Source organism: Cherax quadricarinatus, chromosome 10, assembly GCF_038502225.1.
Source record: "Cherax quadricarinatus isolate ZL_2023a chromosome 10, ASM3850222v1, whole genome shotgun sequence".
NCBI lineage: Eukaryota > Metazoa > Arthropoda > Malacostraca > Decapoda > Parastacidae > Cherax > Cherax quadricarinatus.
In genome coordinates, this window is record NC_091301.1 from 35936831 (window position 1) to 35956334 (window position 19504).

The 19504-nt window shown below is 41.9% G+C and overlaps 1 protein-coding gene across 1 annotated transcript in view; it reads left to right on the forward strand.

Annotated features, from left to right (window-relative positions):
* LOC128687823 (hematopoietic prostaglandin D synthase-like) overlaps positions 1–19504 on the forward strand; it is a 112261-nt gene that overhangs the window by 70747 nt on the left and 22010 nt on the right. Inside the window, exon 4 of the mRNA XM_070083772.1 lies at positions 4350–4479. Coding sequence (XP_069939873.1) covers positions 4350–4479 — 130 coding nt within the window. The remainder of the gene's footprint in view (positions 1–4349; positions 4480–19504) is intronic.

The following is a 19504-nucleotide window of genomic DNA, read 5'->3' on the forward strand; positions in this document are numbered from 1 at the left end:
CTTTTCCTCGAGTTTTACCCCACTGCGCTTCAGACAGGAATTGGCTCATGCCTGCTGAATTCTTTCTATTGAAGTTTGGTTTCTTCCCTCCTTCTCTCCACTGTTAATTCTACAATGTATTTGAAACTCAGAACCTCAGGTTCACTAGCACCAAGGGGCCTTTCGTATGTAATATCCCCAGTGTCAGAACTGTTCATGGTGAAAACGAGGTCCAACTTTGCTGGTTCAGCCTCTCCTCTCTCTGTGATTGTGTCCCTAACATGTTGGCGCCTCTAGCATCTGAGTTGTCCACGTTTCTGGCTCCCCATGTGGCTCCATATTTTCCCAGTGAATTTCCTTGTGTTTAAAATGCCCCATGATGAGTAACTCTTCTCTGCCCATGTGGACCCTTCTGGCCACCTTAACTAGTGTGTCCACCATTATTCTGCTGCTCTCATCATACTCTTGTCTTGGTCTCTTGCTGTTCAGTGCAGGTTGCATATCACTGCTATCACTACCTTGGGAACCCCAGTCTGTACCGTTCCTACTATGCAGTCATCTGCTCCCCTCTGTCCATTCCTCCCAATTCCTCAAAACTCCACTGGTTGTTGATGAGCAGTGCAACCTCTCCTTCCCCTCTGCCTTTCCTCAGGATTTGATAGCCAGTTGGGAAGATTGTGTCTGTTATCATCCCCATGAGCTTTGTTTCTGTGAGTTCTATGATGTCTGGGAATGCATCCATGATTCGTTCGTACCACTCCTCACTCTTATTTGTTATTCTATCTGCATTTGTGTACTATACCTTCAACTTCTTTTCCAGTACTGTATTTGAGAGAGTAGTAGGGGTTGGTGTGGGCTGGAGGAGTGGTAGGCAGGGCAAGATACTATGAGAGGCTGCTATAAAGTTGAAGTCTGTGCTGGGGGAACTGTGGGTGTGGAGTGTGGTTTGTTTTGGGATAATGGGTATGGGTGAGGTGGCATCCTAGGAGTTGACAGGTTCTCTGGGTAGTTGTGTCTGGTGTTCCCCCCTCCCTTTTAAGGCTGATCTTCCTTGTCTGTTAATGCCTGCCTTGTCTCGCCTTCCTGCCACTTACATCTTTGTATCTTCTCAGTTGCTCATGTTCTTTTCATGCTCTGTCACAGCTGAGGTGCATCCACTAATATTTTTCTGAATCCTTAAACTGTGGTTTGTACAACATGATCTTTCACAAAATTTTTGTCATAAATCTCAATTTGATAGGGCGATTTTTTTCAAATACTCCCCATTTCTCTGAAAATGTATCAGCTTGGACATTTTCTTCTCTCCTGTTAATGTTTACCTGGAGTTTACCTGGAGAGAGTTCCGGGGGTCAACGCCCCCGCGGCCCGGTCTGAGACCAGGCCTCCTGGTGGATCAGAGCCTGATCAACCAGGCTGTTGCTGCTGGCTGCACGCAAACCAACATACGAGCCACAGCCCGGCTGATCCGGAACTGACTTTAGGTGCTTGTCCAGTGCCAGCTTGAAGACTGCCAGGGGTCTGTTGGTAATCCCCCTTATGTGTGCTGGGAGGCAGTTGAACAGTCTCGGGCCCCTGACACTTATTGTATGGTCTCTTAACGTGCTAGTGACACCCCTGCTTTTCATTGGGGGGATGGTGCATCGTCTGCCAAGTCTTTTGCTTTCGTAGTGAGTGATTTTCGTGTGCATGTTCGGTACTAGTCCCTCTAGGATTTTCCAGGTGTATATAATCATGTATCTCTCCCTCCTGCGTTCCAGGGAATACAGGTTCAGGAACCTCAAGCGCTCCCAGTAATTGAGGTGTTTTATCTCCGTTATGCGCGCCGTGAAAGTTCTCTGTACATTTTCTAGGTTTTTAGTGATTATGTTTTTAGTCTCTTTTTTTTTCTTGCTTGTCATCTTTCATCACAAGTCTTTCCTTCAGCCTCCTGATGCCCATGAATAATTAACGACCTCTTCCTCTCCTTTTCCCATTTCCTTTCCCTTCGTATCTCTGGATCCGATTTAAGCATCTCCATTTCTGTTTTTCTCATCATGCCGTGGAGCCTCCACTGGCCTGATAGTACTTCTGCAAAGAACTTCTTGTAATAATGTTGGTAGAATTACCGACAATATGTAAAGTGAAAGGACACAAATGCAACTAATGTGACATTTTTATTGTGGCAACGTTTCGCTCTCCAGGAGCTTTGTCAAGCCGTTACAAACAGTACTTGGACACAGAGGGTATATATAGGCTCATAGTGAGGTGCAAAACTAGTGGTAGTAGTATAGTAGTGATATAAGTTGAAGATTGAGACACTTATAAGTTGTAGTAGTAGTAATTGTTTTACCTTATTGTAGTAATACAATATGGAAGAACAATTAACTTGCACATGAGTAAAAGGATATAAAAGCTGTTACTTGGGAAACATAAAATTAGGTTAGATAAATATTTCTATAGGAGGCTGGGTAGAGGCAGCTTGTTTCGGTGTTCACTCTCTGTAATGTGCTTTGTGTAGTATTAACAGGAGAGACTGTGTGATGGCAGGGTTTACTGTTTTCAGGAGGATTCTTGCTAAGACTTCAGAGATGGTGAAGCTGCCGTTGTTTTGTTTAATTGTATTAGAAACAGCTATTAGTGATGATTCAAGGCACTTGCGTCTGCAGACGCATCAACTTACATCACTGCTACTTTCACTATATCACTACTAATACTACTACCACTAGTAATGCACCTCACTCTGAGCCTATATATATCCTCTGTGTCCATGTACTGTTTGTAACGGCTTGATAAAGCTCCTGGAGAGCGAAACGTTGCCACAATAAAAAGTCACATTAGTTGCACTTGCGTCCTTTTACTTTACAAAGAACTACTTATATCCTTCCCTTCAGTCTCTCTCTGGCTGCTGGTGTGTGTATTCACCTATTTGTGGTTGCAGGGGTCGATTCACAGCTCCTGGCCCCGCCTCTTCGCTGATTGCTACTAGGTCCTCTCTCTCCCTGCACCATGAGCTCTATCATACCTCGCCTTAAAACTATGTATGGTTCCCGCCTCCACTACGTCACTTTCTAGGCTATTCCACGGCCTGACTACTCTATGACTGAAGAAATACTTCCTAACATCCCTTTAATTCATCTGAGTCTTCAACTTCCAATTGTGACCTCTTGTGTCTGTGTCCCATCTCTGGAACATCCCGTCTTTGTCCACCTTGTCTATTCCGCGCAGTATTTTATATGTCGTTATCATGTCTCCCCTGACCCTCCTGTCATCTAGTGTCGTCAGGCAGATTTCGAGGGGTCGAGACTCAGTTTCTGGGCCCGCCTCTTCACTGATCGCTACTAGGTCCTCTCTCTGCTCCCTGAGCTTTGTCATATTGTCTTAAAGCTGTGTATGGTTCCTGCCTCCACTACATCACTTGCTAGACTATTCCACTTCCTGACAACTCTATGACTGAAGAAATACTTCCTAACATCCCTGTGAATCGTCTGAGTCTTCAGCTTCCAATTATGACCCCTTGTTTCTGCGTCCCCTCTCTGGAACATCCTGTCTGTGTCCACCATATCTATTCCACGCAGTATTTTGTATGTCGCTATGATGTCTCCCCTGTCCCTCCTTTCTTCTAGTGTCGTCAGGCCGATTTCTCTCAACCTTCGTAGGACATTCCCCTGAGCTCCGGAACTAACCTTGTTGCAAACCTTATTACTTTCTCTAATTTCTTGATGTGCTTGTCCACGTGTGGGTTTCAAACTGGTGCTGCATGCTCCAGTATGGGTCTGACGTACAGAGTGTAGTGTCTTGAACGATTTCTTACTTAGGTATCGGAAGGCTATTCTCAGATTTGCCAGGCGACCATATGCTGCAGCAGTTATCTGGTTGATGTTTGCTTCCAGAGATGTGCTAGATGTTATGCTCACCCCAAACTCTTTCTCCTTAAGTGAGGTTTGCAGTCTTTGGCCACCTAGCCTATACTCTGTCTGTGGTCTACTTTGCCTTTCCTCAGTCTTCATGACTTTGCATTTGGAGGGGTTGAATTCGAGAAGCCAGTTGCTGGACCACATGTTTAGCCTATCCAGGTCTCTTTGTAGTCCTACCTGATCCTCATCTGATTTAATTCTTCTCATTAACTTCACATCATCTGCGAACAGTGACACTTCAGACTCTATCCCTTCCATCATGTCATTCACATATACCAAAAATAGCACTGGTCCTAGGACTGACCCATGTGGGACCCCGCTCGTGTGTGTGTGTGTGTGTGCGCGCGCGCGCTCGCTGGCTATATAAATGAAAGTATGTGTTTCTTCCAGCTTTGGGTCATCACATGACTAAGACCCACTTCAGGAAATTCTTGTCCTCTTTCCTGACGAACCTAACCTTCCATACGTGTCTTACAGGAGGAGTCCTGGTGATGACGAAGAGAAGAAGACCAAGCTGCAGCAGGAGTTCATACCCAACCAGGTGGAGCAGTTCTTTACCTGCCTTCGTGAACGTCTTCATGACCGCGAGTGGTACTGTGGTGACCAGGTCAGTCACTCATGATGGTCACGGCTCTCACTCATGGCCATGACACTCACTCATGGCCATGACACTCACTCATAGCCACGACACTCAGTCATAGCCACGACACTCACTCATGGCCATGACACTCACTCATACCCATGACACTCACTCATGGCACTGGTCATTCACTCATGGCCACGGCACATGCTACTGGCCAAGACACTCACTCATGGCCATGACACTCACTCATACCCAAGACACTCACTCATGGCACTGGCCACTCATTCATGGCCACGGCACATGCTACTGGCCAAGGCACTCACTCATGGCCATGGCACTCATGGCACTGGTCACTCACAGCCACGACACTCACTCATGGCCACGACACTCACTCATGGCCACGGCACTCACTCATGGCTACGACACTCGCTCATGGCCACGACACTAATCATACCCAAGGCACTCACTAATGGCACTGGTCACTCACTCATGGCCACGGCACTCACTCATAGCCACGACACTCACTCATGGCCACGACACTCACTCATGGCCACGACACTAATCATACCCAAAACACTCACTCATGGCACTGGTCACTCACTCATGGCACTGGTCAGCTACTCATGGCACTGGCCAGTCACTCATGGCCACGACACTCACTCATAGCCACGACACTCACTCATGGCCACGGCACACACTCCTGGTCAAGACGCTCACTCATGGCCATGGCACTCATTCATGGCACTGGTCACTCATGGCCACGACACTCACTCATGGCCACGACACTCACAAATGGAAACGACACTTACTCATGGCCACAACACTCACTCATGGCCAAGGCACACACTCCTGGCCAAGACGCTCACTCATGGTCATGGCACTCACTCATGGCACTGGTCACTCATGGGCACGGCACTCACTCATTGCCACGACACTCACAAATGGAAACGACACTCACTAATAACCACGACACTTACTCATGGCCACGACACTAATCATACCCAAAACATTCACTCATTGCACTGGTCACTCACTCACGGCCACGACACTAACTCATACCCAAGACACTCACTCATGGCCACGACATTCACTCATGGCCGCAACACTCATTCATGGCCACGACACTCACTCATGACCATGGCACTCACTAATGGCCAAAGCACTCATTCATGACATTAGTCATTCACTCATGGCCAAGGTCACTCATAGCATGGGTCGCATACTCGTAGCAAAGGTCATTCATGGCCCAGGTCACTCACTCATAACCCAGGTTACTCAGCACAGGTCACTTGTAGCCAAGGCCACTTATGGCACAGGTCACTTACTCATAGCCCAAGTCACTCTTTGCATAGGTCGCTCATAGCACAGGTCACTCACTCGTGGTCCAGGTCACTCATTAACAGCAACTGGCGATTTGCGGATGCTTCTCGTGAAAGACGTCACTAGGTCACAAAGCATTACCACTTCTATTGTGTGTGTGTGACCTATTGTGTGTTTGTGACCTATTCATGGCTGAATAAATAATTCAGTACAAGTGTGACCGGATACAAACATGTAAAAAGTTCATTACCACTGTAACTTGTTCAGCTATCAAAATTTTGTGGCCCAGTCACTGGACCCATTATGTAAATCTGTAACCTTTTGACTACCACCCACACAATGGGAATGGTGTGACTACCACCCATATCATGAGTATGGTGTGACTACCATCCACACCTTGGGTATGGTATGACCACCACCCACACCATGGTTATAGTGTGACTACCACCCATGCCATGAGTATGGTGAGACTACCACCCAAACTATGCGTATGTATCGCAATTGATTTGGTGGGTGTGCAAGCGAGGATAAATGATAAGGCTTTGGAGGCAATGCTACTTTATTTGGGGTCTTGTACACAGGCAGCATGTTTAGGTTGCCAGGCCCAGAGGGCCATCCCCAGGAGAGAGAAACGGAGTAAACCTTGTTGACTCAAGGAAGGGTTGGCACCAAATGAGACAGGGTAAGCACAGTGCGGGCTGAGATTGGGAGGCCTATAGGTGGCAGCACCAGCATGGCACAAAATATGAACCCAGCTGGGCATACATCGCTCAGTCACCTACCCATGGTCGTCCTCGATCAGAATAAAAACGTGTATATACATGTTGACGTGGACAAAAAACTTCCGACAGGGAGAGAAGAAAAAGAAAGAGGTGTGCTAAACATCATGGTCCAAGCCAATCAGCTTCGGCAGGCAACATTGCACGCCTTCCTGCATTTGGACAGATATTGCAACACAGGAGACATCGCTGCTGCTGAGCTATGGTGTATCAGGGTACGGATTCATCTGGAATGGTAAAGCAGTCATTATGGAGTAGTTGCTGCAGGGTTTACTCATCTGGGGCACAACCTGCTGGCAGACTTACTTGTGTGGACTCAAAAGTTCGCACCTCATTGCCGACTATAGGTTGATTACAAACTCCTTGCAACTCAAGAACTGCGCAGTCCCCCGTACTACATGAAATCTATAACCCACCTTTGTCTTGTAGCATGAGCTATGGTGTTCTTCACACCTTCGACAGGTATCGGTGACTTGATAGAAGCTGAAGTGTCCTTGGATGTCCACGTCTTCCATAGTCTAGGAATACGTACACTGGTACACTATGTTCGACAAGATTTGTCTTTATTGTTCACAATCTTATCACTGAAGAAACTGATCACACTTCTCTGTAAGTGTTTATTGTAATTTTTGAGACACTTTGTTCACACTAACGCACAGATCAGTGTTCTTTGTTGGTTATCCTGGCGTCAGTGTGACTCTCAGTAGAGTCAAAATTAATCTAAAGACGCCACAACGCCCCACACCGTCACTGCCCCTCGCACATAAAGGAAAAGCTGACCTAGTACTTTTTCTTCCTTGCCACTTCCTCCATGAAGTGAAGCAGAATGTTTGATTCTTGCTGTCTTAAGCATAGACAACAATGTACACTATCTTTACCATGGTAATAAAGTGGGAGCAGGATTTTCCTTAATTGTCCTGCTAAGGTAAGAGATGGACTGTCTTTTATTAAACTACACTTTGCAACACTGGAGTCTTGCACGGAGCGGCGGTCGCTTGACCACACGTCGCATACTGGTACTGCATCTGGGATCAATTACTCGCTGTAGCAGTAAACAAGATGCTTATCCCTTCTGAGAGGGCTGGGCCCCTCAGGGCTGAAAGGGCTGAAGGGGGCTGAAGGGGGCTAAAGGGGGCTGATACCCCCTCCTGGAGAAAATTTCTCCACACTCGTGGGCGGTAGAGGTTCGCTGCAGGTGAACTATTCATCACTTAACATTAATTTAATTTTCTCACTCGCCACCACTGCTGCTTGTCTTTCCTGAACAGCTTTAGTCTGTGTGGTTTCTGGAGAATCACTAATTTTATTTTCAACACTGTATAATTCTAACGGCCCTAGTTTATTTATTGTCCGCTTATTCACTACACCTTTGCTTGAAACATCAACTGTCCTGATGATTCCATTTGCATCAGGATATATGGTCACAATTTTTCCAAGTGGCCATTGGGACCTCGGACCATCATTGTCAATAATCACTATGTCACCAGGTCTTAAGGACTTATGATTTTCAGGAACACCAGCTCCATAGAAGTGTTCTCTCAATGAGGTGAGATAGTCTTCTCGCCAAATTTTCTCCCAACGTTCAATCACTTTATTAAGGTGTTTGAATTTACGTCTGAGTTGCTCAGGTTCGAAATAAGTAGGATCCTCTATGATTTTTTTATCATTCATGGGAGGAACAGGTTCGAGCCTTCTGCCATGGAGTAAATGAGAAGGACTTAACACTTCTAAATTGTCCAGATCATCGGTAACATAAGTTAGAGGTCTGTTGTTGACTCTATTTTCTATTTCAGTCACAACTGTACGGAATTCTTCTAAGTCTATTCTCTGACGATGAAGAGTCTTCCTTAAACAACGTTTTACAATGCCGATCATTCTTTCATAAAATCCGCCGTGCCATGGAGATTTAGGAGGAATGTATCTCCAACGACAACTGCGTTGATTCAGCATCTGTTGTACTTCTGGTTGATCAAATATCTTGCTTATATAAGCAGCACCAGCAACAAAGTTCGTTGCATTATCTGAAATCATCAGTCTGGGACATGCCCTTCTGGCTGCAAACCTTCTGAATAATTTGATAAAGGTTTCAGCAGACATGTCAGTGGCTACTTCTAGATGTACTGCTCTAGTTGTAGCACAAGTGAACAAACAGATGTACACCTTGATAGGAACTTTGCCAACTGTTTTGGTTAAAATTATTGGTCCAGTGTAATCTACACCTGTCACCTCAAATGGAGCGATATGACAAACTCTTTCAGAGGGATATGGAGGTGGACCTGGATACTGACATACTCGCATTTCGTAGTGACAAGTAATACAGTCCTTTATTTGTTTTTTCACACTTTGTCGACCTTGAGGTATCCAGTAGGATTGTCGTATATGACAAAGTGTGTCAGCTACCCCACCATGTAACACGTTACTGTGGGCGTTTTGCACAATCAGTTTTGTTAGCCAATGATTCTTGGGGATCAATATTGGATGTATGGCTTCTTTAGGTAGTGAAGAATTATGAATTCTTCCTCGACATCTTATAATCTTTTCTGAGTCGAGATAAAGTCCTAAAGAATTAATCATGACAGGTTTCTTTGGGGATTTATCTTGTGTTTCCAGAAATTTATATTCTGTAGAGAAAACATCTTTTTGTATTAGTTTCTCCCAGTATTTAATGGGTTCAAGACATTCATAATTAGGTTTTATTCCTTTAATGAATTTAAAGACAAGAGCTGTAACTCTTAAGAGTTTACCCAAAGATGAGTATTTAGATCCATCAATGACTATTTCTGTTGTGTCTGCAGTATTTACACAACTTGTTTCTGCTGTGTTCAAGTAGATTGTTTCTTCTGGCATAATGTGAGCTTTTTGCTGAGGCCAGTTATTTTCATTAGAGAGCCAGTGCGGTCCGTGGAGCCATAATTTATTATCCACAAATTTCTTGAGTGGGACACCACGTGACAACATGTCAACTGAATTCTCTCGGGTAGAGACGTGGAGAAAGAGATAATCTCCCTGCATCTCTTTTATTTCTGTTACTCTGTTCTGTACATAGACCAACTTACTCTTATTATTTCTTAACCACTGGAGAACTGCCTCATTATCACTCCAGATCACGGTTTTTTCAATAGTGAGATGATCAAGTACTTTGTTGAGATAGACAGCTAATTTTGTACCTACATAGAGTGCTGTCAGTTCCAATTGTGGTACTGTTCTGACCTTCAAGGGTGCTACCCTGGCCTTTGAAGTAATTAGTGTACTTCCTTCAGCATTACTCATGTAAGCTACAGCGCCATAACCTCTGGTTAACGCATCACAGAACACATGTAATGTGTACTTGTTTCCCTCTTGACCTATTTGTCTGGGAAATGTAATTTGATGAAGTTGTTTAAACTCCCTGGATATTTCATCCCATGCTTGACTCATTTCTAGAGGCAAGTTCTCATCCCATCCAATTTTGAGCTTCCATGCATCTTGCATAAGCATTTTACCCTTTATGGTAATTGGTGAGACGAGTCCTAGAGGATCAAAACATTGAGATACCTCTGACAGTAAACTACGCTTAGTGAGTGTACTGCTTGATTTATTGTTTATCCTTTTGAGACTCAAAGTATCTTCCTGTGTGTTCCAATTAAGTACCAGCATATTGTTGCAATCAGGAATTTCAGTTTCAGGGAAATCTTCCTTGTTAAATTAGACACATGTGCAACTCTTGGGTATCTTTATTGAGGAAACGTTTCGCCACACAGTGGCTTCATCAGTCCATACAAAGGATAAACTTGAAGAACAGGAGGAGAATGAGGTAATCAGTCCCTCAGCCTTGAGTCGATGTGGTCAGTCCATCAATCTTGAAGAGAATACGGCATAGGAGAGGAGAAGCAGTTATAAACCGTATGGCAGGAGAGGTGCAGCAGTCGTAGGTGGTGTCACATTTGTCCAATGTGGAAGTAGGTCGTGCCCAAGGGTTAGGCAAGCGAAGAATTCCCAAGTACTAAGATTCCATGAAGTTGCAGTGTCGACAGGATTGTAGATGAATGGTTCAAAGAACCGACATGTTAAATTAGACATATGTGCAACTCTTGGGTATCTTTAAGATACCCAAGAGTTGCACATGTGTCTAATTTAACAACATGTCGGTTCTTTGAACCATTCATCTGAAATCTTCCTTGACAAGTTCCCTTAATTGCTTTGAATTAGTATTCCACATCCTTAGAGGCATATTTGCTTCTTTCATCTCCTTGTTAGCTTCTCTGTATAAGGATTTCAAATCCTCCTCTTTATTCACAGTACCTTGAAGATTGTCCACATAGAAAATTTTCTTTAAGATTTCTTTGAAGGGATTTTCAGATTTCTTCAAATGTGTATTTAGAGTAGCTTCTAGTAAGAATGGAGAGGATGTTGCACCAAATAATACTGATTTGAAACGATAAGTTTTCACAGGACTTTGAGGATCATGTGGATTTTCAGGCCACAAGAATCGAGTATAATCTCTATCTATTTCTTGTAGTCCTACTCTTAAGAAAGCTTTGGAAATATCAGCCGTGTGGGCATATAGGTTTGTGCGAAATTTCATAAGCACGTCTTCAAGCTTCTCAGTTAGTGAGGGTCCGGTCATCAGACAATCATTAAGACTTGCTACATCTTTATTTGCACGTGCGCTGCAATTATATACAACACGTAGTGGAGTGGTTTCAGAATTTTTTCTGACTCCATGGTGCGGAAGATAATGAGCTTCTGTCTTCAACTTATCTTCGACTATTTCCTCAGTGAATTTATTGTCCAACTGTTCTTGTATGATATTATCATAAACAGTCAGTAGCTCTGGATTCTTCCTGAGCTCATGTATTTGTGCTTTCATCTGTCGGAAAACCATGCGATAATTGCTAGGCAGATGTGGTGGATTTAATTTCCATGGTAACCTAACCCAATACTGTCCATCTTTATATTTGACAGTGTCCAAATATTGGTTATAAGTCTGAGACTCTTGTGGGCTTGATTTATTTACATCAATACCTATTGCATCTAAATCCAACAACTTATCAAATGGTTCATTCATTTCTTCCAGTAATGATAATTTTTGCTGTTGTACATGATCAGCGGTTATTCTCGTAACTAGTACATTTTCCACTGAATCAATATCAGCTTCTTTCCCACTTTGAGAGGGGATGGGACCACATATCATGTGGCCTCCTGCTGTTTTCAGCAAGTGAACATCATGTTTACTTACTATATTTTGCACAAAACAGTGTTAATAATCACTTCCAATGATTAAATCAATTGGACTAATAGTGTCCGTCTGTATATCAGGACAGGCTAACTTGACCTTAGATGCTTTCAGTGCTGCAACTATTTCTTTTAATCCCTGGATCTGCACAGACTTAGGCAAATCATCTACTACCACAGCTTCTACTGTCTTTTTCCTGTTTCCTAGACCAACAGTGATTCTGGCTAGGTCATATGTCTGTTTACCAGAGTTGTGGAAAAACCCAGCTATATCTAACTGTACTTTGGCATAGGGTTGTTTATTCAGTTTCTGCAACACTTCTTCTTATGAAGAACCTTTGTGAGCCTTGATCAAATAGTGTTAGCACATTGGTTTTGTGTAATTTATTAGATAACTCAACTCGAGCTATCGGGAGAGCTGTTGCTTTAAACTTATCTCTCACATTTAATGCTGTTGCTTGTTGACTTCCTGATTCTGTGGAAGTCTTCTTCTGTTCAGCAAAAGTATTTGGGCATAATGCAGTATGATGCATACCCTTGCATTTAAAACACTTCTTCAGTGAGCATTTTCCTCCCTTGTGTTCACCTAAACACTTGATGCATCTTTTGAACTGATGAACACGTTGTTTACGTGCCTCCATTGATGTGTATTGACTACAATACTGTGCCCAATGTGTTCCATCACAAAGTACACATTTTGGAGTGCGTTTAAGTGTGACAGTCTGTTTACTGTCTGTTGTATTCACAGCTTGATAAATGTCTATATGGGATTTCCCATTCTGTGGTTTAGTGGGAGTAGGTATACTCTTTTTATACTGAGTTGAAGGTTTATTATCCACGGGATTTGTGGATTTTTTATCTTGTCTCGTTGCTTGCATGCATGAAACTATTGTTTGTAAACCATTGCTAATTTCCTCACAAGTGAAATAGTGTTTATTGAACATAATATTTAATCGTTCAATAGTCTGTGGTGACAGCTTATCCTGTACAATACCACTGATAAACCAATCACATTGTATTAGGTCATATTTAGCACCTAGAGATCTGAGATTATTGTCTAGTGTGATTCTAAATGCCTGTAAGTCTGAAAAACAATGTTTGGGTGGCTTCAAGCTTGATATTAAGACTGCATGTCTAACTCTGGCCTTGTCAGCATCAAAGTAATTGTCTGCTAAGACACGTAAGGCTATTTGATAATTACCTTTAACCACCGGAAGTGACTTAATCAGTTCATAGGGTTCTCCCTTCACAAGACATTTAAGATAATTGAACTTAGCAATCTCATCTATGTCAGTTCGTGAATTTACTGTGGATTGAAAACCACTAATGAATTCTTCGTAATTATGACCTTGGAAAATAGGTAATGACAAGGTAGGTAAGCTTTGTAATGGTACACTTGTTGTTGTTACAGGTGTAACAGGTGTTTGACCACTAGTTACAGTAGGTCTCTGTGACAGTTTTACGGCAGATAGCCTGTACACCTGTCCACCTTAACTGTTGATTACTAAAAGTATCCAAAACATTTTTAATTTCATCCTCAGATGGATCTGATTCAAGAAATTTATTTTCATAATGTGTATAGTCTGAATTAATTATTTTCAGACGTTTTGTAAGTAATTCAAATTTGACCTCAAGATCATCAAAATCTATGTTTGTATCTGGAGTTAATCCTATACAGACTGAAATTAGATTTTCTAATTGTGTAATCTTAGTCTGTAAAGACTGAAACTGAGTTTTCAAACAAGCCATTTTAATGGTATACTGAAAATTCTAGCACCACACTTAGAGTGTTTAAAAAACACTGTACTGCTATAAACAGCTGAGTTTTTGTTATGCTTAAGTCAGCAATAATCGAGGCAGACACTACTGACCTACCTACTGACCTCAGGGTCAATGACCATGAAGGGTACACAGTACATATGGCTGGTGTTTTATGGCTTGAATTTGCTGTGTCAGCCTGACAACGATGATTAATCGTAAATAACGATGTTATGCACTTCATTCACTATACACTATAAATGTCACTGTATAACTGTAAATCACACGTGAATATTACTTCCACATATATAAATGTCAATGTTGATGTATATGAAAGCTTAAATTTATATATATAGTTCCTTTAATATAACAGTTATATCTATAAGAAACAAACTTTAACACAATCTTGTCTCTTAATTTCTGTCTATAAACATTATAAACACTATGTGTATATACACTCAGACAAGCTGAACATCAGTTGGGTTGCTGCTGTAGTCAGCGTTTCTGAGAGCTTGGAGCAGTAGATGCCGGGTGCCATCCCCTGTTTTCTTGTTGGGTGAGCCACCCAGCTCCCGTTTTCTTTGGGTGAACGCTGGGTGAGCTCCCGTTTTCTTTTGGCTGCCCATTCTCTGTGATTGAGTCTGGAGACACTCATATATACTGATTTATATTGTAAAACACTAGTTTTACAGTTTTTTTCGAAGGACCTTGGTTTGTAGGTTATTTGTACACTGTAGTACAACATATCTGGACCACAGTGTGGCCTTTATCCGGTTCGAGCACGACCAAAATGTTGAGAAATGTGTTTACCAGCTAAGTTTATAATTTTAAAATATAGGGAATACTTAGCTGATAAAAGACAGCAAATCATCTACACAGCCGCCCCTGCAGACGAGGTCTTGAATTGTTGTCATGATCATCTCTCAACGGGCTGTAATAGATCATATTTTGTAAACAATAAATTACCCCTAGGGGGTGTTATGTCAGCATATTTCATTCACGGATTGCTGACAGACTTTCTTGTGTGGACTCAAAAGTTCGCACCTCACTGCCGACTGTAGGTTGATTACAAACTCCTTGCAACTCAAGAACTGCACAGTCCCCCTTACTACAAGAAATCTATAACCCACCTTTGTCTTGTAGCATGAGCTATGGTGTTCTTTACACCTTCGACAGGTATCGGTGACTTGATAGAAGCTGAAGTGTCCTTGGATGTCCACATCTTCCATAGTCTAGGAATACGCACACTGGTACACTATGTTCCACAAGATTTGTCTTTATTGTTCACAATCTTGTCACTGAAGAAGTTGATCACACTTCTCTGTAAGTGTTTATTGTGTTTTGTGATGAGACACTTTGTTCACACTAACGCACAGATCAGTGTTCTTTGTTGGTTATCCTGGCATCAGTGTGACTCTCAGTAGAGTCAAAAGTAATCTAAAGACGCCACAACGCCCCACGCCGTCACTGCCCTTCACACATAAAGGAAACGCTGACCTAGTACTTTTTCTTCCTTGCCACTTCCTCCATGAAGTGAAGCAGAATGTTTGATTCTTGCTGTCTTAAGCACAGACAACAATGTACACTATCTTTACCATGGTAATAAAGTGGGAGCAGGATTTTCCTCAATTGTCCTTTGCAACACTGGAGTCTTGCACAGAGCGGCGGTCGCTTGACCACACGTCGCATAGTGGTACTGCATCTGGGATCAATTACTCGCTGTAGCAGTAAACAAGATGCTTACCCCTTCTGAGAGGGCTGGGCCCCTCAGGGCTGAAAGGGCTGAAAGGGCTGAAAGGGCTGAAGGGGGCTGAAGGGGGCTGAAGGGGGCTGATACCCCCTCCTAGAGAAAATTTCTCCACACACGCTGTTTCTCAGTCCCATATTCAGCATCACTTACATGTTTCTACTGTCGTTGTTCAGCTAAGCACGGCTATTTCAGCAAGTCAGAGGTGAGAGTGTGGTGATTTTTGTGTCCATGGTGATAGAATTTGTACTGCCTTCCATGTGTGAATGTGTTAGGAGGGTGGGCACGTGATCGTGGCTCACCCACGCTCATCTCACTCCACCACACTACACCACTCACAACTACCCACTCCGTCTCTGCTGTTTTTCTGTGAATGCAGCACGAATTCTATGCCAGAACTGTGTATCCAAGTGCCCTAGGTCACTCGAAGCCACATGGATCATGAAGCCATGTGTGGATATGGCCACGTAGGTTACCAAGCCAGATTGTCCCAAGCCACACACTGTTGTCTACTGCGCTGTATAGTCCTTGTGGCTTAGCGCTTCTTTTTGATTATAATAACAATAATGTTGTCTACTGCCTGACATCACCTCATGACGTCACCCAGGACGTCTGCCCAACGTCGCCCCAGGACGTCTACCCGACATCACCCTGGATGTCTGCCTGGTGTCATCTCGCAATGTCACCCACGACATCTACCTGACATCTCTCCATGATGTCACTGTTGACTGATATCACCATGCTGCCCTGACGTCACCTCGTAATGTTACCCCAAGACATCCCTCATGATGTCATGCCTGGCATCCCCACATGATGTTTATCTGGAGAGTTTATCTGGAGAGAGTTCCGGGGGTCAACGCCCCCGCAGCCAGGTCTGTGACCAGGCCTCCTTAGGTCAGTGTCCCAGGATGCGACCCACACCAGTCGACTAACACCCAGGTACCCATTTTACTGATGGGGAACATAGACAACAGGTGGAAAGAAACACGTCCAATGTTTCTACTCTGGCTGGGAATCGAACCCAGGCCCTCACCATGTGAAGCGAGAGCGTTTGCCACCAGGCCACCAGAGCCTGTCATATTGTCATATTGGCAGTGTTATAGTTCCACAGTGAGCAATTTGGTTTCAGTATTGTTGAGAATATTGAGAGAGATGTGTCACGTAATTCCTCTCAGTCAGTGTTCTCAAACGTTCGTAAATGTTTTAGTGTCAATTTTTACACAGAAAAGCGTCATTTGCTAGTGCAAGCCATGCTATAACCACATACATGGTAGGTGTGTGCAGTTTTCCATTTGTCCTGTGTGATCTGAGCTCAGATGTGTATGTAGACCACAGTATAGTCTGTGTCCAGACCACTTGTGTTACATGTCAAACATTGTGACTGTTGACAGCTGACATCAGTCAGTCTAAGTGTCAGTTTACGAGAGTCTGAGCCCTCTTCCCTTGCACAGAAATCTCTTATGTTCACAGCTCATACATGCCATGGCTGTTGAGACTCATTTCACTCCACCTCCTGACCATCAGAGTGCAGGTATGTGCAGAAAACCAGTCTGAGGATGCTTAGACTAACCTCTGCTATGACCAGCTGTCGAGAGAATGACATCGTCAAGCCGCAGTAGCCCTGCCGGCAGGCAACTGTCTGACTTACGTTAGTAAGTTTATTCAGGTATACACAAATACAGTTACGTAGATTATCATATATAGCAGCATATGTGTAGAGAACCTGGGATTACTCAAAAAAAAGTCAAAATGACTTATTTCTATTGGGGTCCTTTTAATACCTTATTATTATTATACAAAGCAGGAGATAATATCTTATTATTATGCTATAAAGGATATATACTAGTGTTTCGAGTAAGGAATTTAAAAGGAATATTTATTCATTGCAGTTTTATAAAGAAACTCAGTATTTGGCCTGTAACAAAGAATACCGCTCTAGGGCGACAAGGTATTTGAACAAAAGCTAACTTAGAATCTTTTAGTCTAGTGGTAATGTTTTATTTCTACTAGGAAACTAAATGCAATAAAATTAAAATTTACGATCTTTAATAGTAAAGTATTTGAATACAATACTTTCTTCTTCTCTTCTTATATAATATAACAACTTAATGTTGTATGTACAATAGTCTTATTTTAAAGAAAATTTTTAAATCCAAGGAAGGAGTTTACAATATATATATATATATATATATATATATATATATATATATATATATATATATATATATATATATATATATATATATATATATATATATATATATATATATATATATATATATATATATATATATATATATATATATATATATATATATATATATATATATATATATATATATATATATATATATATATATATATATATATATATATATATATATATATATATATATATATATATATATATATATATATATATATATATATATATATATATAAATATATATATATATATATATATATATATATATATATATATATATATATATATATATATATATATATATATATATAAATATATATATATATATATATATATATATATATATATATATATATATATATATATATATATATATATATATATATATATATATATATATATATATATATATATATATATATATATATATATATATATATATATATATGGAGAGTTAGAGGTATTGGGAAGATGGAGGGAATATTTTGAGGAATTGTTAAATGTTGATGAAGATAGGGAAGCTGTGATTTCGTGTATAGGACAAGGAGGAATAACATCTTGTAGGAGTGAGGAAGAGCCAGTTGTGAGTGTGGGGGAAGTTCGTGAGGCAGTAGGTAAAATGAAAGGGGGTAAGGCAGCCGGGATTGATGGGATAAAGATAAAAATGTTAAAAGCAGGTGGGGATATAGTTTTGGAGTGGTTGGTGCAATTATTTAATAAATGTATGGAAGAGGGTAAGGTACCTAGGGATTGGCAGAGAGCATGCATAGTTCCTTTGTATAAAGGCAAAGGGGACAAAAAGAGTGCAAAAATTATAAGGGGATAAGTCTAAGTATACCTGGTAAAGTGTATGGTAGAGTTATTATTGAAAGAATTAAGAGTAAGACGGAGAATAGGATAGCAGATGAACAAGGAGGCTTTAGGAAAGGTAGGGGGTGTGTGGACCAGGTGTTTACAGTGAAACATATAAGTGAACAGTATTTAGATAAGGCTAAAGAGGTCTTTGTGGCATTTATGGATTTGGAAAAGGCGTATGACAGGGTGGATAGGGGGACAATGTGGCAGATGTTGCAGGTGTATGGCGTAGGAGGAAGGTTACTGAAAGCAGTGAAGAGTTTTTACGAGGATAGTGAGGCTCAAGTTAGAGTATGTAGGAAAGAGGGAAATTATTTCCCATTAAAAGTAGGCCTTAGACAAGGATGTGTGATGTCACCGTGGTTGTTTAATATATTTATAGATGGGGTTGTAAGAGAAGTAAATGCGAGGGTCTTGGCAAGAGGCGTGGAGTTAAAAGATAAAGAATCACACATAAAGTGGGAGTTGTCACAGTTGCTCTTTGCTGATGACACTGTGCTCTTGGGAGATTCTGAAGAGAAGTTGCAGAGATTGGTGGATGAATTTGGTAGGGTGTGCAAAAGAAGAAAATTAAAAGTGAATACAGGAAAGAGTAAGGTTATGAGGATAACAAAAAGATTAGGTGATGAAAGATTGGATATCAGATTGGAGGGAGAGAGTATGGAGGAGGTGAATGTATTCAGATATTTGGAAGTGGACGTGTCAGTGGATGGGTCTATGAAAGATGAGGTGAATCATAGAATTGATGAGGGGAAAAGGGTGAGCGGTGCACTTAGGAGTCTATGGAGACAAAGAACTTTGTCCTTGGAGGCAAAGAGGGGAATGTATGAGAGTATAGTTTTACCAACGCTCTTGTATGGGTGTGAAGCATGGGTGATGAATGTTGCAGCGAGGAGAAGGCTGGAGGCAGTGGAGATGTCATGTCTGAGGGCAATGTGTGGTGTGAATATAATGCAGAGAATTCGTAGTTTGGAAGTTAGGAGGAGGTGTGGGATTACCAAAACTGTTGTCCAGAGGGCTGAGGAAGGGTTGTTGAGGTGGTTCGGACATGTAGAGAGAATGGAGCGAAACAGAATGACTTCAAGAGTGTATCAGTCTGTAGTGGAAGGAAAGCGGGGTAGGGGTCGGCCTAGGAAAGGTTGGAGGGAGGGGGTAAAGGAGGTTTTGTGT